Source organism: Solenopsis invicta, chromosome 14, assembly GCF_016802725.1.
Source record: "Solenopsis invicta isolate M01_SB chromosome 14, UNIL_Sinv_3.0, whole genome shotgun sequence".
Lineage (NCBI taxonomy): Eukaryota > Metazoa > Arthropoda > Insecta > Hymenoptera > Formicidae > Solenopsis > Solenopsis invicta.
This window is the reverse complement of record NC_052677.1, coordinates 15,513,731-15,536,151: the sequence shown is the minus strand read 5'-3', so window position 1 is coordinate 15,536,151 and position 22,421 is coordinate 15,513,731. Positions and strand designations below refer to the sequence as shown.

Here is a 22,421-nt window from a genome sequence, read left to right as displayed (position 1 = left end):
AAAATTAATAACTTTTAAATTAACTTACAAAGTTAATTTTTCATGATTTAATTTTTAACTTTAATTAGTTACTTTTGAATCATTAAAATACAATTTATTAACTTTTTTTTACCATTTTATGTAAACTTTATTTACAAATAAAATATTTGTGTTTGATGATGAGCAAATTATAAATCTATAGCAAAGACAATAGAGATAAAGGAAAAAAAATCATAAAGTTAATATAAAAATATATGTACGTGTATATATACAGAGTGATTATTAATGACTGTTTCCTTGTTTTACCATAGGAGCATGATTTATCGACAAATACGTATTTCTAACATATTATTATATTAGAAATTACAAATGCGTGCTCCTATGGTAAAAAATGGGAACAGTCATTAATAATCACCCTCTATATAAATATGATACATAAATATGATGATAACACATCACGTTTTCGATTGAGGCCCAAGGAGGAAATTCGTAACCAAATTATTAAACTTTTCGCTATGATGTAAATGCAGATTATGTGTGCCCGTTTCAAAAATATGCAGTCTGTAATACAACAAAAATGATAAAAAAGATATTGTAAACTAATTACTTGATTTTTTCGAATTTGTATAAATACGAACTTTGAATTGGCGATGTTTTGTTTTAGATATTTTGAACATTCCAGTGGGGTAATTTCGTCTTTGGCTCCGTGAATGATTAGAGTCGAACACTTAATTTTCGATAAAATTTGTTTGCACAAGTCGCCGTTGTGCTTTCTGTACTCTTCCTGAATATAGTCTGAAAAGAGCGACCACATCTTTTTGAAATAGTCCTCGCCGTAGAATTGAATGAGAGGTGCCTTTACTTTTTCGGGCCACAGGTTGATGTTTCTATAACCTGGAACATAATATTTTATAAAATTTTACGCGAACAGAAAAAATAAAATAGTTAACGCTCTTCTGGTCAGACAATGTAATAAATAGCGTCAATTCTCATGAGGTTGAATTATTTTACAAATATTTATTTATTACTTTAACAATTTCCTACGAATTCCAAGTTTAAGATTTCCTCAACAACATTCTCAAAAATCTGATATATATTGCAAATAAACGAAATTGAGCGATAAATTGCATAAATAAAAAAAAATTGTAAATACTTACGCTGAATTGTCTGTAATTCGTCTGGATGCATGTACGCTTTTGAGCTGACAACAATCATCTTGCGGATGCTTTCAGGATACATCGAGGCAAGCAGGAGCGATGTGACGCCGCCGTCGCTCGTGCCGATTAAAGAAAATTTCGAGTAGCCGAGAGTTTTCATTAAAGTGTGGGCGTACTCAGCATCACGTTGACGGTAATCATCCTGGAAAGTTTTGTCAGGTGGCCGTGATTTTCCATAACCGGGTGGGTCCCATGCCACTATGGTTAGTTTGTCCGCGTTCAAACCTTCTATTTGAGATTTGTAAGCGAGCCATATTGACACTGAAATATTTATTTTGCCAGATCATAAATTACTGTCATTATTCCATCAAATTTGAATACAATATTGATACAGATTAGGCATTCATTGCATTTTCACTTAAGCTTGTGTTTTGCTAACGGGAGAAGTTAGCAGAACACAAGGAGTGGAAATCCAGCCAAATAGCCGGATTTTCCCTCTTTTAGAGTGAGATTCTACTCCAAAAGAGTGAGATTCTACTTCAAAAAAGTGAAATTCTACTCCAAAGAATTTAGAGAGTAAAAAAAAATTTATTACTTTATCTTTTGCTTTTTTAAATCTTTATATGTTGATAATGAGAGAATTTGTCTTAATGTTTTTTATGTGGTTTTTTAATATAAGAAAACAACTTTTATAAGTAAATTTCTTAAAAGATTATTTAAAGTATAATTTAAATAAGAAATAACAAGCAAAAAATTATGTGTCTATTTTATTTGACTTACTTAAAGCGCCTGGCAACAGCAGCACCGGATGATCACCTGTGCCGACTCTTATGTAGTTAATGTTCTTATCATTTATTTTAATCTTGCATTCCTGTCAATAAGAAGACCTCCGTGAAGTTGGCACCCGACTTTTACGAAATCAGATTTCAAAGTGTGTTTCTTGTATAATTTTGTCTATAGATGATTGTAGTAAACATTATTTTGTTTGTAGTTAAAAAATAAATATGTGAAATCGATCTTTTTTAAACTTGAAAATTATTTCATGGAGAGGCAGCGGCGAGAGAAACGAGACACAGTAAAAGAAAATAACAATAATTTATTAAAATAAGTTATGAATATTAATTCTCAAAATATAAATAATTATAATATGGTTAAAGATCTGTTAAAGAATAACGACTGAAAGAAAACAAGAAAAAACAGGAAAACTAATTCAAATGTAATGCACGAACGCTTGAAAATTAAAATAAAGACTGGGAGAGAGACTTCCTCACTTGTGAAAGAAAAAGATAGAGAGATCCGGTCAATTGCACGTAGCAAGAGATAAATGTATGCGCTTAAGAAAGAGAGAGAGAGGTACGTGTCTTAACCAGAGAAAGAGAGAGAGAGAGAGAGAGAGAGAGAGAGAGAGAGAGAGAGAGAGAGAGAGAGAGCGAGCGAGTGACCGAAAAAAAGAGAAAAAAAGGAGATAAAGACTTCGTCACTCAATTCTACGGGCGGTTCGAGATTTTGTTACCTGAGCAATGAAGCCTGACCCGTACTAAACTATATATATTGCCAAAGCAACGAGAACGTTCTATTAACGAGAGTGTAAAATGCTTCTATTTCCGCGATCTTAAGATGTGCGTTTCTGGAATCAGCAATGTGTGTCTATAAGATCCGGATGATCGTTAGACGAGGGTTGTCCGAAAGGACAGCAGGTGTCTATAAGATCCTGATGATCTTTAGACGAACGTTTCCCGAAGGAATAGCAGGTGTCTTTAAGAAACGGAAGATCTGAAGACGAATGAGAAAGATGGCGAAAGGTGTTTGTCGGACCCTCGTAGTTCGCAAACGAACTACTGACCTGGTTAAAGAATTAGAACAATTTTTTCTTTATCTTACTGCGAGAGGTTTTCGTAAATGGTTGAGATTTGCCATCTTCTATATTGTCGTCTGAGGATCTCTAATTCCCTTTGAATGAAACTTTCGTGCACTATAGAAATTTTACAGTAGAGAAATGTTCGGAGAAATGCGTTCCACCAGCCATGAAAGTCATCGAGAGAGAGCGAGATTTTTGTGACGGCATGAATCGCTAACCGAAAATTACCCCTACCCGCATCGAGGAAACCGAAGGGCCTCCTTCGGCGTTAATATATTGCTGTGCATGCCTTTTTACCGACGCAGCATCGAAGCGCTCCTTTTTTAAACAAAATATGTTATCGGTTTTTAAAAAACCAGTAAGAAATTATTTAATAGCTACAGCTCAAATGGCATCAAATTTCAATCTGAAATCGTTTGTAGTTGTTTGTAGTTTAAGAATTTTTGTTTATAGTTTAAAAATAAGTATGTTTTCGATTTTTTTAAACCAGTTATAAATTATTATATAACAATAGCTCAAATGGTATTATACTTTTATATAAAATTGTTTGTAGAAATTGTTTGCAATTCAAGAATTTTTTTGTAGGTTAAAAGTAAGCATGCTTAAAAACAGAAATTGTGATGACATTTGTGCTACAGTTAAAAATTAATCCTTAAATGTTTTTTAAAAATCAATAATATACTTATTTTTAAATTATAAAAAAAATTTTTTGATTTACAAATAACTACAAACAATATTAGATTGAAGTTTGATGCCATTTAAGCTGTAGTTATTAAATAATTTTTTATTGTTTTTTAAAAACCGATAACATATTTATTTTTCAACTGCAAACAAAAATTCTTGAACTACAATCAACTACGAACAAAAACTCTTACACTACAAACAACTACAAACGATTTTTAATGACGATATGATGTAATTTTTTTTTATTGTAATTTAATACCCAATTGTTATTTAAAAAGTAATTATAAACATATTTTTTAACTACAAACAAAAATTTTGACACTACAAACAACTATAAACAATTTTATATACAAGTGGGATGCCATTTGTGCTGTAGTTATAAAATAATTCCCAACTGTTTTTTAAAAATTGATAACGTTCTTATTTTTAAATTATAAAATTCTTGAACTACAAACAACTACAAACGATTTCAGATTGAGATCTGATGCCATTTGAGCTGTAGCTATTAAATAATTTCTTACTGTTTTTTAAAAACCGATAACATATTTATTTTTTAACTACAAACAAAATAATATTTACTACAATCATCTACAGACAAAATCCTACAAGAAACACATTTTGAAATCTGATTTCGTAAAAGTCGGGTGCCAACTTCACGGAAATAATAAGAAGGTATTCCGTTTAAGATAATCGAGAGATAATCCATAAAATAACAGATGGATAAAAAAAACGGCAAGTAGATTTCACAATTTTTACTTTACGTTTGCGTGAAATTTCTACATACCTTTAATTCACGAGTTCTATTCTTTGTCGAACCTTGGGCTTTAGACATCACACTCAGGAAACGAGCAAACATCTTGCATGAATCTTTTATGTATACTAGTTGACTAATTTTAAGCTGTATGGTTCCTGAGTTGGGTCCCTTACATCGACATACAGAATAGGCTGTTGATGTCCGTGGTGGTGGTAGAACGATACATAAAGACTATAATACGTTTCACGCATAATGCGCATGGCACATCATTTTATTTGTGTAATTCCCCAAATGTTAAACAAGGACAAAATGATACATTATGCGCATCATGCGTGAAACGGAATGTAGCCAAAGTAAAAGGCAGACAATACGAAATTGGTCTCCCAGTATAGTCCCCTACTTATCTTCTATTTTGTTTTGTGAGGTCAAAGACCACGAAGTTTTTGAGAAGGCTTACATAGGCGCCAACTTAAGGAAGGCAGAGCAATTTTTGCTTTCTTCAATAATTTTTACTTTTTCGTTTTTTAACAGTTGCAAATAATTTCTACGATCAAAACTGCGTCGGCCAAATAATATGTATGTTACGTTGGCGCGCGACTAAGCGTGGAATGTTCTATGCTGTCCATGATCGGAAGCTCTTTAACTGTGGAGACCATGTTCTAAATTAAGTAGCACAGTCGCTACAATTTAATAGATGGATCCCGTTGCGCGTTTCATAGCGATACTCTCACTTATCTAGCATGAGAGATAACTTTGGGCCGCACGCACACATGAAAAGAAAGAAATATACTGACAAATGCATACTAACACAGCTCCTATGTTCACTGACCACTCCCTTCAATTGCCTCCATATGTAAAGAAAAAGTTATATATATAAAAAGAATTGAAAATTTTATTCTTTTCACGACTCTTTTTTCTAAATTAAATAGTAAAGATTATGACATTTCTTCACAATATCCCTTTCATATTCCTTTATCGCATGTTCGTTTTTTATTAACATATACAAAATACTACTTAAATTGTTATATATTTCAAATCAAAATTACCAGTATTTTATATAATTTATAATTTAAGTACTGTAAGCTTGTTAATATTTTGTACTTTGTATTTGAAATGCTGTTTGCCCAGCCCTAAATAAAAATATATTAAAAATTGACTGTAGTAGAAAACTAATTGCACTAATCGGTTCTATGGGATAAATTACGTACTTTTTATGTCAATAATGTTTTTTTACGTTCCGGTCCTATTTCAAATTGTTATTTTTTTTTACTATCTTTGTTGGTCTAGCTATGGACCGGAACGAGTTTTAATTATTTGTATAGTTTATTACTTTTTTTGCATGAAATATAAATGATTTGAGAAAGAGTTATATAGCGCAACAGTATAAAAATTTTGCTTAAGTAAAAAAAATACAATTTTTATAAAATACTATGCTATTAAATAATTTTGCATAATTGGAAATGTAGTTAGCCGAAAATGATTTATATAAGCAAGTGCAGAGAGTTAGTATGCACTGTAATCTGATACGGGCTTTACAGTAAAACAATTATCTAACCATATTTTTTATTTTGTATCGTTTGATAATAAAAAGTTAAATACAAACAAAACCTTGAATATATGTACATACATTCGTTTGATAATACACTCATGTTTAAAAAAAATTAATTAACTTTAAAGAATTATGAATTTCTAATTTAATATGAATGTTTGTTAAAATTAATTTGTAATATAAATTAATTTAATTTTAACGTAAGTTTTAATGAAGCAGTACTAGTGTTTTGTAACTTTTAACGTAACTTTAATTTTAACGTAAATTAATTTTATAAACCATCAATTTTAACTTAATTTAGGTGAGAAAATATATAATAACTTATCCAACTCTGCCTACATGAATTGAATCCACATTCATCAGATAGTAATAAGAAACATTAAACATTACATTTCCTTTAAAATATGAAAATAAGTAAAACTATAGTTTCAATAAGGAAATTTTAAGATTTTTAGCAGATTGTATTCCTATTAAGTTTTTGTAATAAAAAAGCAACTTAATTTAACGCAAAAATTATTTTTGAAACGTTTCTTAGCGATTACTGAAATACTAAAATGCTAACTCGTGAAATATAATTGATAGATGATATACGACTGCCTTTCGTATAAAAAATATACAAAATATTTTTGAAACGAGATAGTCATTGTGTATTAAATATATTATCAAATCTTTGAATTTATAAATATTACATAAGATAGAATAGCAGAATATAATTTTTGTAGGAGATAAGTTTTGGGGATATAAAGGAAACGAAAGTGTTATGTCGGTAGATATTCATTCTGTACAAATATTCGAAAATAAAACTTTATTGCTTGTAATAGTTAAACAACGTCGTTATTGTGAAAATAATGTCAACTAATGTAAACATTGTTATTAACTAAAATTCACCAGTTTGAATATATCAGGCGCTACTTTATCATTTCTTTTTTCTTTGAGCCATTGTACGCATCCAACAATAGCGTACGTATTTATGCGATTTCTATAAACACAATTTAGGAATACTTGTTACCATTCAATTGCTTGCCAAGCAAAAGATGTATAATCAGAATTTCATATAGCTTAATGTTCCCAGACACAAAGTCTCAAATTGAATCATAAGACGTCTTAAGAATGACTAAAAATCGTAAGACACATTTCCCAAAAATAGTCTTAAAGACATCTTGTAATTTTTGACTTTGTGTTGTCTGGGTTTATACAAGATAACACGATAAAAAACATTTGTTAAAACGTCCTGCCAATTTGTAATAAGTGATATATGTTGACATAAATATATCCAGATATTTTTCCCTATTAAGACAAACATCAAATTAAAAAAAATTATTTATATATGCTTTTAATAGTAAAATTTAGTTTAACATATTCCACACACACACACACACACGAAAAAATATAAACTTATTGCATAGTATTCCTCGCAGAAAATCATGATCCAGTATTTCCGCTACGATTTGTCTATTTACAATGAATCATAACTTTAATAGCTCCACCTGCCCCAGTCCTGCTGGTTTCAAACGCCTGCTTGGTTTCCTCTATCTTGAAATTGTGAGTGATCAATGGCTTCACGTTTACCTTACCAGAAGCGACGAGCTCCAATGCGTCGCTGTAGCTAAGAAATCAGAAAAAATCACGTAAAATAATCTCTTCTACAAGTACAACATCAAAATAATTTATATAAATCTATAAAGATCAAATAAGTTAAAAACTATAAAACTCTTCACTACGAGTTTCTTAAAAATGCGACTATTTTCCGCAATTACTTTGACATTTATTGATGACGCATCGTCTTCGCATTTAATTACATACGAAGTATTAGATGTCATATCTTTCCTATTTAATGTACAAGTCTCGATTAATTAGAACTTACTCATTTACATATCGGAAGACACCCCTGATGTCGACTTCTCTTATCAGAGCGCTTATTAGTGGAACTTGTACCTCTGGTGCACCCAGTCCCACTAATACCACGGTTCCGCCAGATTTGGTCACCTGAGGCATACACAAATATAATAAAATTATAATCTGATTTTAAATTATATAATCTAATTTAAAAAAAAAGATACATTTCGTAACTTACGAGAATTGCTAAACGAATCGAGGCTTGTGCACCAGAGGCGTCTATCGTCCTATTAGGTTCACCCTCGAAGATTGTATGAATGTCAACCACTGTATCCTTTTCCGATCTATCCTTTCGCACCAGATACGTGTCGTCAGCGCCAAGTTTCTTTGCTATGTTCAGTCTACTTTCCACGATATCTATAAACATAAATCGCGCCTACTTACATCTCATTTTCAAGTTGTATAGGCATGAATTTAGAATTCTTTGAGGAAGGATGTTATATCTAAAACGTATTGTGCTACCTACAAATGAAACGGAAATATGTATTAGGAAGAGAAAGATATAGTCTTCTTGAAAAGGCATACTTTGTGCCTTCAATGCGTAGTTCGAACATGCAATAGAAAAATGACTACTATGCGACACTTTGTGACCTCGACACATGTCTTGTTCCGTAGGTAATATCTATCATGTTAAATGCAACCTCGGCGGCTTATCTCACGATCGATTGCAACACCGTTATTACTCCACATCTCGAACGCGTTATATAAATGTTTTCCTCATTCATAATTACGTAAATTGACACTTGCGTAACTTGATAACCACTTATCACTTTGCAAATGAATTTGTGGTGTATCCTCTTAATAAAAAAAAATTCTATTATCGCGACGTTATCACTGCAGAATTTTCCGTAAAATGACAACAAGTCGCTCTACATCGCAAGTTTTCTTTATTTCAATAAAGAAGTATTAAAATTCTATTTTAACATGAAATAAAAATTCAACATTAGGAAAAATGTAAAGAATCCTTAAGAAAATGAATAAATCGCGATTAGTTCCACATTATAAGAACTTAACAATGAAGTGTAAATTTTTTTATTTTTCATCTAATTGTTATTTATCAACTCATTATCTCATACTTTTTAGTCAATTCTAGTAACTACTTGACATAGTGATATTAAAATATTGAAGATAAAAAAAATCGTTAAAACATAGATCAGAGTATATTTGTTTTTCAAGTTTTATCTTTTTAAATACATACCCGTGATAACTACTTTACTAGCGCCCATGGCTTTGGCTACCAGTAATGTTACCAAACCAATCGGGCCAGCTCCAAGAATTAATACTTTAGAATCGATTCCAATCTCGCCTCGTTTGCAAGCGTGTACTGCCACTGATAATGGCTCTAAAAGCGCTCCTTCCTCTAAGCTCACATGATCGGGCAATCTTTAAAAAAAAATCACAAATTTAGAAATCAATTTTTATTTCATCTGTGCAAAGTGCATATTTTATTAAATTATTTTATAGAAAAAAAGATACCCAATTATTCTGTATCTACATTGTTTGCACACTATCAGTTTTATGTTACCACGTGTAAACCAAGTACATTATTAACTGCTTACTTGAAGCAAAAATCAGCTGCATGTTTGTAGAAACGTCTTAAACTGCCATGCACAGGCGGAGTTGCGCAAAACACAATATCTTTGCACAAATTATAACGTCCCTCTTTGCAGAACGTACACATTCTGCAAGGCACACCAGGTTCGATAGCAACACGATCGCCGATCTACAAAAATCAATACAAAAAAAATATTAAGTATACTTTAACTCGCAAGAATAATGCGAATAAATTCTTCAATTTCAGCCACATTTGTTTACAAGAAAAAGTAAGTAAATATACATATGCATAAACACGTGAAACATACGTACTTTTAAATTCTTGACATTTTTTCCAAGTTTGGCGACAGTTCCGGAAGACTCATGACCGATAATCATGGGTTTCTTCACTATAAAATCACCGATTCTACCATCAACAAGATAATGAACATCCGACCCACAAATTCCTACGCATCCCATTTCCAACAATACCTCTATAAAAAAAAATAATGCAATATTTAATTTATTAAATGTAAAAAGAAAAATTGCAGAAATCTTCTAAATTTTTTCATCTAAATTATCATGTATTATGAAAAACTCCATTCTAATCCTGACAAACTTTCTAATGGTTCTCTTTCTAGCTTAATAATCCTAGTGTGAATATAATCCTTTATAATCCTTCGTTAGAAATGGATATCTCTAAATTTGAGAAACATAACGCATTTCTATCTAATTAAGATCTAAATATACGCGCGAAGATTCAACAGCTTTAAATTGAAATTAATCTTCTTAATTTATCAGTCACAACATATCTGGAACAGCATTGCGTATTACTTCAATGAACGTCATCGCATTTATTAATAGCACTCAATATAAATTGATTCCACGCATATCAAGTGTTGTACAACCGTACAAAGAATCTTGCTTTTACGTTTTAAATATAGACTAGATTTTCATATTTTTTTTTTAATAAAAATGATTTTATTATACGTTGATTCACTGATACGCTTTCTATGAAGACAATATCATTAATATCAATTATATATTTTTCATCATCAATAAGATTGGAATCTTTTTTGCAATATTTTCATAAATCAAATAATAGTAAATATTCATAAAGAATCACTTGCCATTGTCTTCTGGTTCTTCGATACTTGTGTTTTCCTGAAATAGAAAAAATTATCCAATATAATTTTATTTAAATTTAATTACTGGAAATGTTTTTAGTAACATTCTAAAAAAACTACACGCAATAATAATAAAATAATTATAAAGTTTGACAATATAAAAATTGGATTATATTGGATAGATATAGAATAATTTGCTATTAAAAATTTTTAAGTTATTTTTAAAAAAATAAAGATATCTAATGACAAAGAAGACTAACAAAAATTGCCATAATACGGTAAAAAACTATTATTTAATATAGATGTTTGAACAATATAAATTTAGAGGTCAATCCGTTAATATGGAGGCTCATGTGCTATCAATTTACAAGGCGGCTGCAGTCTAATGTGCATAGATTCAAGAATCAGGATCATGTGATTGTAAAATCTATCTTAATATCTAGTAAAATGTTAATTATAAATGTCATATTATCTTGTATCTTATATTACTAATATTATCATTTAAAAAAAAAAAAAAAAAAAAAAAAACCATTTAGTTTTTAATCAAAACTGTATATCTTAAAATATAATATAAAAAAATATAGATAATAAATATCATTGTGCAGCAAAATATTTATATGATTTATCAAATAAATATTTAAAAAAAAGTTCAACATTTTATAAATTCTTATAATATTCATTTGTTTTATTCTCACGAGTGTATCAATTCATAAAACGTAATTTAAAAACAAAAAACAGTCTCAAAATAATTTAGAATTTAATGGTTTGAAGGACAAATATACAAGAATGTATACACACTTAACATGAGCAGTTTGGCACAAAGAAATTGTTTTTTTGCTTCTACAAACACTTTCTACAAAAATGTTGGCAATTTATTCTCTTTATGGTGATTTATTTAAACATGTATTATTTTATGTTTCATATATTTAAAATGTGTATTCAAATGAAAGAAAGAAAAAAAGAAGAAAATGTACAAAAGTGTATAGAATGAATTTGTACAATGTATTTATACATATAATGCACAATTTAAAAAAATATATCATAAATTTTTTTTAGATTACATAGTAAATCGCATAGTTAATTTAACAAATAGGTCATATAATATTATTATAATTTATAACATTAAAAAAATTATAGCTTCAATATGCGCTAAATGATAATAAACTGTATATCTTAAAATATAATATAAAACAAAAATAATTATAAATAATTTATTTGTATAGCAATTGGTAACATATAATTTATTAATACATTCTGAAAGCCTTATTTAATCTTTCTATCGCCCGTTAAATATGAATTAGGCCAATAAAAGTTGTAGCTTAATCGAAATAAAATCAATAGGAGGTGGTGCGTTTGATTCAAACTCGAGCAAGCGCAGCTGTGCAAATTCGTCTTGCTTCTGTAACGTGTACTAACCAGGCGCAAATCGTTGATGCCATACAGTATAGCCGTGAGATTGTCCTTAGCCATGTTTCTCCTGACAATTCGAAGCAAATGAGAGAGTCTTCAGCAGTGACCCGCTTGTGTCCAAGTCACTTTCAGATATTTTGATAAACACAGAACGTATGGGACGGGACTCTGCGAGAGAGAGAGTTCTCAAGAGAGAACTCACTGCTATATATACACGCGGCGCAATTATACGTATGTACTCGGAGCTATCACTGCGGCCTTATTATCTCCTGCTGGTCGTTTTCTTCAACGTCACCATTAATTTTAATATCGTTAGCATCCTTTGCGACCCGTGTTTATCAAATAGTCAAATTAGTTTATATTTTACAATTGTACCTTCAACTGTTGTGTTATGTCGTAGAAACACGCTTTTACCGGAACTAGTAAATCGATTAATTCCGCATATGCACTTTTCCTTCTTGCTATCAATTGGGCTTATGTCCACAGTACACGTGTTGTAATACAATCGTGACGTAACATATGATAAGAACAAAATAAATAAATAAAAGTTTTTCTTCTGATTGTGTTTCTCTAGAGAAATTTGCCTTTTGCACTTGAAATTGAACTGGGAACGTTTGAGAAACGATGCATTTTCTCCAAAGAATGGAAATCTTAATTTATATTTAAAAGAGGTATTTTTTAAAATTCTCCTGATTGGTTCAACGCTTTGAGAGAAGGAATTTCATTAGATCTCCTGATTGGACTGAAAGAATTTCAACGTCAAAAATCTGCCTAATATATGGTTTACAAATATATAAAATATGATTCTACTTCAGAAAAATCTGATCTTACACAAAAGATTTACGTATAGAATTTGAGAATTTTAGTTTTGGATCCAGTTGGAACAAATCCATTTATGTTAGAAAAATCTAAATTTTTACATAGTTCTATGCTTGCCTTAGATTAAATTAAGCTTAGCACATGTTCAAAGCCAAAGGTTCCATATTATATTATATTGGCAATAGCAAAATGGAATTACTGATTAATAATATAATAATAGATTTTATGTGCATCTTATATACATTTGGATTTGACTTGCAGACAGTATGGGCAGCCGATATAATTTTATAGTAATTTATTTATACATATTTTGATAGCATCTATTCTGCAATTACGTAATTATTATGCTGTTAAATATTATAATTATACACTAAATACTAAATGGATCGAAATAATGCGCAAGTAATAAAAATTTTAAGAAAAAAATAACTGCATTCATGCATACATGTGTATTATAACAACCTATTTGCAAAAATATCTAATTATATTTGTTAAATTATACATTTAATGTATAATTAATGTATAGTTGACTTACAATAAATAACTTTTATTCCCAGCCCCAAATTCCTGTTGATTCTTTAATTGTAGCCCTATTATCTCTTCGTATCCTCGTCACTGCGCTTGCTTCTCCTTTAACAAGTGCTCTTTTCGTTTGACTCCTTTCACGTTTGTCAAGTGCTAATTTTGTTCTCTTTTTTATCACATCTGGTGCAATTGTAGCAGCTGTTGAAATACTTCGTATACTTTGTGTATCATCATAAATATGCGCTTTGTTTTCCACATTTGACGATAAAAGTGTTGTCTCTCTTGGAATATCAAATTCTCTTTTTACAATTTGATCTTGAAATTGCAAATCATTTAATTGGTGTTCTAAATCTTCGATATTTTCAACACAATTCTCATATACTTCTTCCTGATTGTCTTCACTAATCTCATTATATTCATTGTCTTCTTCTTCTTCTTCTTCTTCTTTACATTCAATACCCAATTCTGTTAAAAAGGTATTAACTTCTTTCTCTTTTTGCCTTGAAAAGCCACTGGCTTTGACTTCAGCATCTATGCAATCTTCACGCCTAACATGGATAAAAAAAATTTTGTTAAAAATAATTAAAAAATATAACAGAAGATACATTCTTTTTTACTACTTACGATACATCTTCAAAAGTTGGATACAATTCGCTCTCATATCCAAAACGTCTCTTAAAGAAATCACGGATACAGTTCACATCCCTTTGAAAATAGACTTCTGCATTTTCATGTTCTGTAGAAACCATTTGTGGAAAATCAATGATAACAGGCTTGCCATCATCCTTAATCATTATGTTAAATTCATTAAAATCTCCATGTATAACACCATGATTCGCCAGTCTAACAATCAAATCCATGAGCTCGTCATACAAGGCTTCCACATTGTTTACTTCATTTACATTACACCTAAATAAAATAATATGATCAAAGTATTATCTATAATTAAATTAACATTCAATTGTAGCAATACAAATATCATTGATAAACATACAGAGGTCCACCTTCAACCAGCTCCATGACAACGCAATGCCTGTTAAAGTCAATTGGTTTTGGTACAGGAAAACCTCTGTCAAGAAGTGCTTTCATGTACGCAAATTCTCTAGTTGCAGCAATTCTCGATAAGTACAACCAAGATGCGGACTGTCTGTGCTGATGATAATCTCTTTTCCCTTTAATGTTTCGGAAACATGTTCTACCTAGTCTATGTAACTTTAGACAAAGCGGAGTCTCATCCTCGTTTGCAACAATATAAATGTTAGATTCCTTGCCAACACCAATCTGATTGCCAAAGGAACAGATTGTTCCTCTCTGCGTTAAGACTTTTAAGGCTAAATAATCATAACCGGTATTTGTTAAACGATAACCATCATCTGAAAATTTAATATTAGACATGTTAGATATTTTTAACAGAATTACATATAAATTTCTATTCCTTACAGCGTTTGCCTCGTTCATAACTGAGCAATCTATGCTTGCACATTTCTTTCAGCAATTTATGAACTCCACCATAACGCAAATTCGCTATTTGGGCGGCAAGTATGGCAGGTACGAGCTCATGATTCTTCATACCCATTTCAATCTAAAATATCAAAAATTAGAACTATTACAATTCAAAAGAAGAAAATTAATGGCGCATACAGATCTTACAAAAACTTATTACACAATCTTATCAATTTCTATAAAAGGAGAATACAGATTTACATGAATACAGTAAAAAAAAAAATATGTACCGCTGTTAAAACACGAAAATTTTCCGAGGTTAAATATCGCAACATCTTAACGTCCAACTTTCCCATGTTTGTTAGAATGCAGACAAATATATGAACAATTTATATAATGCAAATTCAAAAGGCTAAAAATATTGAACTTTGTGTTTTCTACAGTCGATTTACTGTACACGTGCAATTTAAAGGTTATCACGGTTGTCATACGCATGGGCTGCGTTCGGGAATGACACCGAGTGTTTCCGAGCATCATTTTATCCTTGTTTAGCATTCAGTGAACAACAAAGATAAAACAACACTCTGAGGCACTCGGTGTGTATTCCTGAACGCAGCCATGCTTTAATAGCGTATTCGATTTGCTGACTCAACCGACTCCAAGTCTGTTCTTTTTAGCTACAAAAGAAGAGACAAATTGTGCAAAAAATGCAGCTAAAAAGACAAACATTGACTCGGACTTAAGTCAGCAAATCAAATACATTAGAGAACTCTTTCAGCAGAATCGATTGTATGTATGCACTACACTATACTCTGGTATTTTGCTTCTCAGTAAGGACTGCAAGTCCGTTTGAACGGACCTTTACATCCAATGCCTCATTGCTGCATAAACATGAACAGTGAACTCCGCTGAAGGACCGACCAAGCTGACGACAGAGCCGTTCGAAAGAGTCGATCGGTCGTCTCTCCTCGAGATCTCTCGACAACGGCGAAAGGAAAAAAAAAGGAAACGTAAATCGGTGCATTGAACCCTCGCGCGTAGTGGTGACTGGTGAGTTGCAACGACTGTGTGTGTTTGTATGTGTCAGACGGTGCGCGTCAAAATTATGAAAAGCCGTCCGCGCGCTTCGACGAAACGCTGAGAGTCGGCCTGTTTTCAATCGTCGTCACGAGCAATGGGCAGAACCGGCGCGTTCGTGATTTTTATACACATCTGAAAATTCGTCCTCCACCGCAGGTACGTGCGTCCGGAATCCGCGGTGAGCAACCAACGGTCAAGATCGATAGGACGTCCCGCTCGATGTGTACGCGCTGTGCTTGTTTATGATCGGCGTCCCGTTCATCCGCACAATACCCTACAAATCATTCACCATCAACCGGATATCGGCAAGGTTATACAAGAGTACCGCCTTATCGCAGATTATCGATGCACGAGATGCTTTTACGCGCACGCTCCCACTCACGTCGGACACCCATCCGACTCGTTAAATTCCAAGGAGTTCGCGAGAGTTGCAACGTTCGTTATATCGCGTTAGCCCTGTAATGATATTCGGACTTTGTGCTTGGTATTTTAAGTCATGATTATGCGAAAGAGTTTCCGCATTCCGTTTGCGTCTGTGAAAACTCGCGGCAGTCACTGGTTCGTCACGCTTCGGTTATCAGTGCGCTATCTGCTCGAGGGAAATCTGAGTCACCTCGTGTGAATTAATTTTAATTTTGTAATTCTTCGAGTCACGAGTCTTTTATTGGAATTCATCCAATCGCACGAACACATACACAATGTCGCGTTAGCTGTGTATACGTTGAACATATATAACGCGAGTACTATGCGACGAAGTTGAAGGCCAGATCAATCTTTGCTGTGAAGTTTGAGAATAATTACTCTCGTCATTCGCCGAGCACAACTGCCGTAATTTAAGGTTAATGAGAACTGTCACGATTATGAAACACTATCCCTGAAATTCCATAGCAATTGCATAGCAAATGATATGCATAAAACAAATAACTTGTGCTTTTTGTGCATAATTGTGATTATATTGAAGATTATATTGAACTTGATTATATAAACTTGATTATATAAATTTGTGATATTAGTTATTAAATTTATATTATAATTTGCAGGAATAATGTTGAACAGTATAACAAAGCATATTTTGCACTGCTGCCTGTTGCTTGTGGTCATACTAGTATTCGAATTTGTATCCGGAGGCCTTCAGTGGAATACAGACAAGAAGGAAGAGATTGACTCATGGACAAGATATGGCATTATTGGTGCAATCACTTTGTACCTGTTACGAACAGTGACATTTCTTTCCTTTCCCCAAGTTCTATTCAATTTTATAGGATTAACGATATACAATGCATTCCCTGATAAAGTAATCTTGAAAGGCTCACCCCTGCTTGCACCATTCATTTGTATAAGAATAGTGACCCGGGGAGATTATCCCCAATTAGTGAAGACAAATGTGAAGAGAAATTTAGACAAATGTATAGAGGCTGGTCTCGAGAACTTCCAAATAGAAGTGGTGAGCGACAAGCCAATAGGTTTAACGCCGCATCGCCGAGTGCGAGAGGTTGTTGTCCCACCAAATTATCGCACAAGTAGTGGTGCCTTATTTAAGGCTCGTGCTTTACAATACTGCCTTGAGAGCTCGGTAAACGAATTGGCTGATCATGACTGGATTGTCCATCTTGACGAGGAGACTCTTATGACTGAAAATTCTGTTCGTGGCATACTGAACTTTGTACTGGATGGTAAACATCAATTTGGTCAAGGATTAATCACATACGCTAATGAGGATGTTGTTAATTGGATTACAACCCTAGCTGATAGCTTCAGAGTAGCAGACGATATGGGAAAGCTAAGATTACAGTTCACCATGTTTCATAAACCATTTTTTAGCATGAAAGGGTCCTATGTTGTTACACAGGTATTTACTGATTATTTAATAATAAATTTATGTAAATTTGTTGTAAAAGACATCTTTCCTTATGCATTATGTTTATCCTAATTATATACAATAAAATTATTTCTATTTTTATATTTAACATATTAAGTGACGCATTTACACAGAGATTTATATTGTTTTTGTTATCTATATGCCAGGATTGGCATTTGGCATGGTTTAAACCAAATGGTTTAAACCACGATTTAAACTATGGTTTAAATCACATGGTTTTTTTAAAACTATAGTTTACTATTATTTTGGTTTTTTTTTAAATTGCATTTTTAAATATATAAAACTTCTTTAGAGAAGTTCAGTGCTCAAAATGAGTGAAATGTGTGAAGTCCTTATTTTTATAATAATAATAATTTTAAATTTAATGAAGAAACTTTTTTATTACATGAACAATATTTATAGAATACAATTACAAAAAATTTTATATTCATGTATTAAGTAATATTTTATTAATACATAAATATTATATTAATTACATAAAAATTATATAATTTTTGTAATTAATGAGTATTTGGTAATTTATATAGAAAAACGAGCTTACTAATTTTTGCAGTCTTCTTCAATCTCTTTTTTTTTTTTTTTTTAATGAAAGTCAACCGAACTAAGAGTAAAAAAAACATCTTAATATTATATAATAAAAACTGATACACAAACTTTTTATTTGTAATTAAAATTACAATTTACAAATAATACATTTTTATTAGTTTCTACTATTTAATGGTTGAATCTATTTTATTTAGCAATTTAAAATAATGTGCAATATTGTTTCATTCCATTTTATTTCAATGTCGAAAAGATAAAAGATAAAAAATAAAATAAATCATTAAAAAACAGACAAATGCAGGAATCTCTTACAGTCCAAATGAAAATATACATATATAGTTTTAGAATATTGTTAATTGTGTGTGTAGCAAAAACATTTGTTTATGTTTTAAAATTCTCATATAAATATTAAAATAGCTTTAATATTAAATATTAAAAGTGCTAAAAAATTTGGTTTAAACAAAAAAATTTGGTTTTGTTTTTTTTTAAACTAGGTTTTTACCCAACTCTGCATATAGTATATGCGTTATGTAAGTTTTTCTTTTTATAAAATATGTATTGCAGATGGGAGCAGAAAAACAGGTTTCATTTAATAATGGATTGGATGGATCTGTTGCGGAAGACTGTTTTTTTGCAATGAAAGCGTTTTCCCAAGGATACACGTTCAACTTTGTAGACGGTGAAATGTGGGAAAAATCGCCGTTTAGTCTATGGGACTTTGTACAACAGAGAAAAAGATGGCTACAAGGTATATTACTTGTCGTGCATTCCAAAGCGATTCCATTAAGAAAGAAATTGTTGCTGGGTATTTCGTGTTACTCGTGGGTGACGATGCCTCTTTCTACTTCTAATATCGTTTTGGCTGGATTATGCCCGATTACTTGCCCGCCATTGATCGACTTTCTTTGCGCGTTTATCGGTGCGGTAAATATCTACATGTATGTGTTCGGAGTAGTTAAATCATTCTCCCTATATCGTTTTGGTGTTGCCCGATTTATGTTGTGTATATGTGGTGCATTATCCACTATTCCGTTCAATATAATAATCGAGAACGTTGCCGTGATATGGGGCGTGTTCGGCAAGAAACACAAGTTTTATGTCGTTAACAAGGAGTACAGGCCGTTAGTGACCGTATGATGCGTCATCAGTTTAGAGCTATTATCTAACTGGTGCATACTTAGCGCAACAGCATAATGTTTCCATTGTGCATGTGCATAATTAGTACCTGTAAATTTGCATAGGAAAATATCACTGTCACAAACTAAAATATTTATGACTAGTATTACATAGGAATTACACTAAATTCCCAAGATAGATTGATTTTGAAACAGGCAAAAGTGAATGGTGTAATGCATACAGCGATAGATAGGCGCAGTATTAAAAACATTTTACATTGGCATTAAAACATTGCCAAATTTGTTAAAAGTATTAATATGTCAAAAGTATATTTATGCTAATATCATTCTTATAGTGCAAATTATACATGTCATACATACTTTGATCTCATGCAAATGTCGTGTAAATGTTTAGCATTCGTTAAGTTACATATCATTTTACATGTTCCTTTCCTTGCATCAATTTTTATCATGTTGAGAAATATTTAATTTTTGCCATATCACAACATTCTTGTCTTAATATTGTTTCACGAAGTGTTATGCATATTACAATATTTTTATATTAATAATGATGTCTAAAACAGAGATTCGAACTTGAATCCAGAAAAAATATTTCAGTTCAGTTACGGTTTAACAAAAAAAAAAAAAAAAAAGAATAATTGTTCTGCTTTCAATTTCAATTTTTTAGCTAATGGCTAAAGAAGAAAACTGGAATCATTTAAATTATGAGTTTTTTTCGTTCGTGACTATATAGTTCTACAATTATTTTCTCTAAATTTTTTATTGGTTTATTAAACACTGTAATTTTTTTATCAATTTAATCGTCTCTTTTTGACATTTTTTTTATACATAGTCCAAATTTTGATTCGTAATATAAAGCGTTTGTTAAAATTTTATAAAGAAAATAATAGTTAAAATAGTATAATAGTAAAAATAATTAATTGCATATTAAGACTAAAAAAGAATAAAAGAAAGTGAATTTTATCGGCCCAATTATAATTTTGATATTATAAACTTTGCAAAATTTTTGTACGATTTATAGTTTTAATTTAACTAAATAAAGGATTATGAAACGGTTATTGATTCCGGTTCCATTTTAGTTTGGGTATAAAATGTCTGAAATTTTTATTTATTTTTGTTTATCTTTTTTTTTTAATAGTAATAAGTCATTTTTTTAAATACATTATTAATTCGGAAAACTGTGATAAATCTTACTTTCTTATATAACATATTAACAATAACCTCGTTTAAAAAATACAAAAATTTCTATTAAATTTAACGCGCAAACACATATTTTTTTTAAATGATATATATAGAATGAGTCATAAAATATTTCGTTATCTCACAACAAAGTATACATATACAACTTTATTATTTTGGACTTTATATACTTTTAACTAATGACAAAGTATAACGATTTATTCATAACATCAATATAATTGATATATGTATACTGTATACTTAATAAAGTTAATTTAATTATTTACCAAGATATGAAAATTTTTGTAAGATATAAAGACATGTATTACATGTTGTTTCTTCATAAAATTGGCAAATCATATATTTCCTATAATTAATTAGCGTTTTAAAAATTATTAACAAATTATAAAAATATGTACGAAAGAGTTGCAAACTTTAATAAAAAGATATAAATAATAAAATTTAAATTACTTTAAAAAAATCTATTAAATTAAATGTTGAATATTAGATTGCCGTATTCTTAATATTATATTCTTAAAAGGAACGTAAGTCCAATGTTAAATTTTTTAGATAATGCAATTTTATTATGCATTGTATGAAATTTTACTCATTACATACAAAGAATTATTCGTTAAAAAATTTATGTAAAGAAATAAATTGCCATTTTGTTGCAATTATACATTTCTATTGAAACATTTTGTATTAACATTTTTTATATCATCATTCACAATTCTTATCTTTTAAAGGTTTTTTAATAGCTTTTTTAATTTACTAATCATATTAGGGCTTCCTGAAGTTTTATATCAGAAGCTTATTCACAACTCCGTAAATATTTTATCATTTATGACAAAATTATGAAATGTTTTAAGGAATAACAAAGCAATACGTTTAGCAAGACTTATACTATCTAGTCAAGAAGGTATAAAGCACGTAAAATTTCTGTCATAATACACTTATAAATAATTAATATACTTTTATTAGCACTATATTAGTGCAATGATATTATTTCCAAATCTTTTGTGTTCAAGTGAAAAAAAAAAAGAATTATATTTCTACAGATATGTCCGGGAGTATTTTCACTCTTTAATAATTACATTTTATTGAAATTTTACACATAGATTAACATTACATATGATTAGTGCGATTTTTAATTCTTGTGTTCGCTACTTAGAAATGTATTTATATAAATGCAGAATTAAAAGGTCGATATTAAAAGGTCACTACAACTTACGTAACTTCATACAGCATTATTACATTTTCTACACAATTATTTTGTGTTATAATGGGTTTTATAGCAAAATAATTACCATTGCATACAATGTTATTATGTAATTATAGAATCGTGTATTGCATTGCGGTCAATACATTGTAAGATATTCGCACATGTACCAAGTACGTTTTTTTTAAGTGTTTTATTTTGTTGTGTCAGTGAAAAATGAACAAGCCCACTTATACGCTAGTCTTATATCTCAGCCATTTATTTCATTATCTTAACAGTAATATAAATCGAACATAATAAATATAAATGTAAAGCGTCTGTCTTAATTTGAGATATAAATGTAACCAGGATTTTTCAAACTCGTTTAGATTGAATTAATATTTCTTTCTCAAACATATTCCAAGAGATCGATGAATGTAATTGGAATTGATAGGTAAATGTAAATGAAATTTGCAGTAAATCTATAATTCGCTAAACAATCTTGTAATTGGTTAACAATGTTTAATTTATATTTTATCTTGATGAAAAATTCATGTTTGTTTATTTTATCACGATTACGAGTTTGGAAATTTCTGAATCACGCATTCGAGTGTGGATCAACTGAAGCAACAATGTGTCTTTTTTAACGAATAAGAACAATTTACACAATAT

At 30.5% G+C, this 22,421-nt stretch overlaps 4 protein-coding genes across 9 annotated transcripts; 1 reads left to right on the top strand and 3 right to left on the bottom strand.

The window, feature by feature from the left end:
* Nucleotides 1-390: 390 nt before the first annotated feature.
* On the bottom strand, nt 391-3,160 carry LOC105207794 (valacyclovir hydrolase-like). Its single transcript, XM_039457309.1, has 5 exons — nt 3,018-3,160; nt 1,917-2,007; nt 1,137-1,457; nt 618-873; nt 391-540 (listed from the first exon to the last, which is right to left on the bottom strand). Exons 1-5 carry the CDS (start codon nt 3,051-3,053, stop codon nt 435-437), a joined length of 810 nt encoding a protein of 269 aa, XP_039313243.1. The 5' UTR covers nt 3,054-3,160; the 3' UTR covers nt 391-434.
* A 3,609-nt stretch (nt 3,161-6,769) lies between these two features.
* On the bottom strand, nt 6,770-12,366 carry LOC105207604 (sorbitol dehydrogenase). Its single transcript, XM_011177155.3, has 8 exons — nt 11,954-12,366; nt 10,541-10,574; nt 9,744-9,904; nt 9,437-9,600; nt 9,076-9,260; nt 8,056-8,234; nt 7,846-7,967; nt 6,770-7,587 (listed from the first exon to the last, which is right to left on the bottom strand). The coding sequence occupies exons 1-8, from the start codon at nt 12,005-12,007 to the stop codon at nt 7,434-7,436; spliced, it is 1,053 nt and encodes a 350-aa protein (XP_011175457.1). The 5' UTR covers nt 12,008-12,366; the 3' UTR covers nt 6,770-7,433.
* On the bottom strand, nt 11,953-15,810 carry LOC105207605 (serine/threonine-protein kinase RIO2). Of its 3 annotated transcripts, XM_039457525.1 has the most exons (6): nt 15,594-15,810; nt 14,732-14,873; nt 14,286-14,664; nt 13,916-14,200; nt 13,302-13,839; nt 11,953-13,091 (listed from the first exon to the last, which is right to left on the bottom strand). In XM_039457525.1, exons 1-5 carry the CDS (start codon nt 15,756-15,758, stop codon nt 13,314-13,316), a joined length of 1,497 nt encoding a protein of 498 aa, XP_039313459.1. In that variant the 5' UTR covers nt 15,759-15,810; the 3' UTR covers nt 11,953-13,091; nt 13,302-13,313. The 3 variants fall into 3 exon arrangements, with proteins under 3 accessions (XP_039313459.1, XP_039313458.1, XP_011175459.2); XM_039457524.1 differs by having other exon boundaries at nt 11,953-13,839; XM_011177157.3 differs by lacking the exon at nt 15,594-15,810 and adding an exon at nt 15,025-15,312 and having other exon boundaries at nt 11,953-13,839.
* On the top strand, nt 15,651-21,692 carry LOC105207602 (beta-1,4-mannosyltransferase egh). Of its 4 annotated transcripts, none has more exons than XM_011177150.3 (3): nt 15,651-15,784; nt 16,855-17,663; nt 18,801-21,692. In XM_011177150.3, exons 2-3 carry the CDS (start codon nt 16,860-16,862, stop codon nt 19,371-19,373), a joined length of 1,377 nt encoding a protein of 458 aa, XP_011175452.1. In that variant the 5' UTR covers nt 15,651-15,784; nt 16,855-16,859; the 3' UTR covers nt 19,374-21,692. The 4 variants fall into 4 exon arrangements, with proteins under 4 accessions (XP_011175452.1, XP_011175455.1, XP_011175453.1 ...); XM_011177153.3 differs by lacking the exon at nt 15,651-15,784 and adding an exon at nt 15,831-15,970; XM_011177151.3 differs by lacking the exon at nt 15,651-15,784 and adding an exon at nt 15,989-16,124.
* Nucleotides 21,693-22,421: the final 729 nt, after the last annotated feature.

Excerpts from the sequence above, each read along its gene's own strand:
- LOC105207794 (XM_039457309.1), bottom strand. The coding sequence starts at position 3,053 with ATGGCAAATCTCAACCATTTACGAAAACCTCTCGCA. Across the intron at positions 1,458-1,916 it reads GCTGTTGCCAGGCGCTTTAA|TGTCAATATGGCTCGCTTAC; the intron begins GTAAGTCAAATA and ends TAAATATTTCAG. Across the intron at positions 541-617 it reads CAAAACATCGCCAATTCAAA|ACTGCATATTTTTGAAACGG; the intron begins GTTCGTATTTAT and ends GTTGTATTACAG.
- LOC105207605 (XM_039457524.1), bottom strand. The coding sequence starts at position 15,758 with ATGCACCGATTTACGTTTCCTTTTTTTTTCCTTTCGCCGTTGTCGAGA. Across the intron at positions 14,874-15,593 it reads ATGAGGCATTGGATGTAAAG|ATTGAAATGGGTATGAAGAA; the intron begins GTCCGTTCAAAC and ends TTGATATTTTAG. Across the intron at positions 14,665-14,731 it reads TTATGAACGAGGCAAACGCT|ATGATGGTTATCGTTTAACA; the intron begins GTAAGGAATAGA and ends TTAAATTTTCAG.
- LOC105207604 (XM_011177155.3), bottom strand. The coding sequence starts at position 12,007 with ATGGCTAAGGACAATCTCACGGCTATACTGTATGGCATCAACGATTTG. Across the intron at positions 9,601-9,743 it reads AAAATGTCAAGAATTTAAAA|ATCGGCGATCGTGTTGCTAT; the intron begins GTACGTATGTTT and ends TGATTTTTGTAG. Across the intron at positions 7,968-8,055 it reads CGATTCGTTTAGCAATTCTC|GTGACCAAATCTGGCGGAAC; the intron begins GTAAGTTACGAA and ends TGTATGCCTCAG.
- LOC105207602 (XM_011177150.3), top strand. The coding sequence starts at position 16,860 with ATGTTGAACAGTATAACAAAGCATATTTTGCACTGCTGCCTGTTGCTT. Across the intron at positions 17,664-18,800 it reads GGTCCTATGTTGTTACACAG|ATGGGAGCAGAAAAACAGGT; the intron begins GTATTTACTGAT and ends TATGTATTGCAG.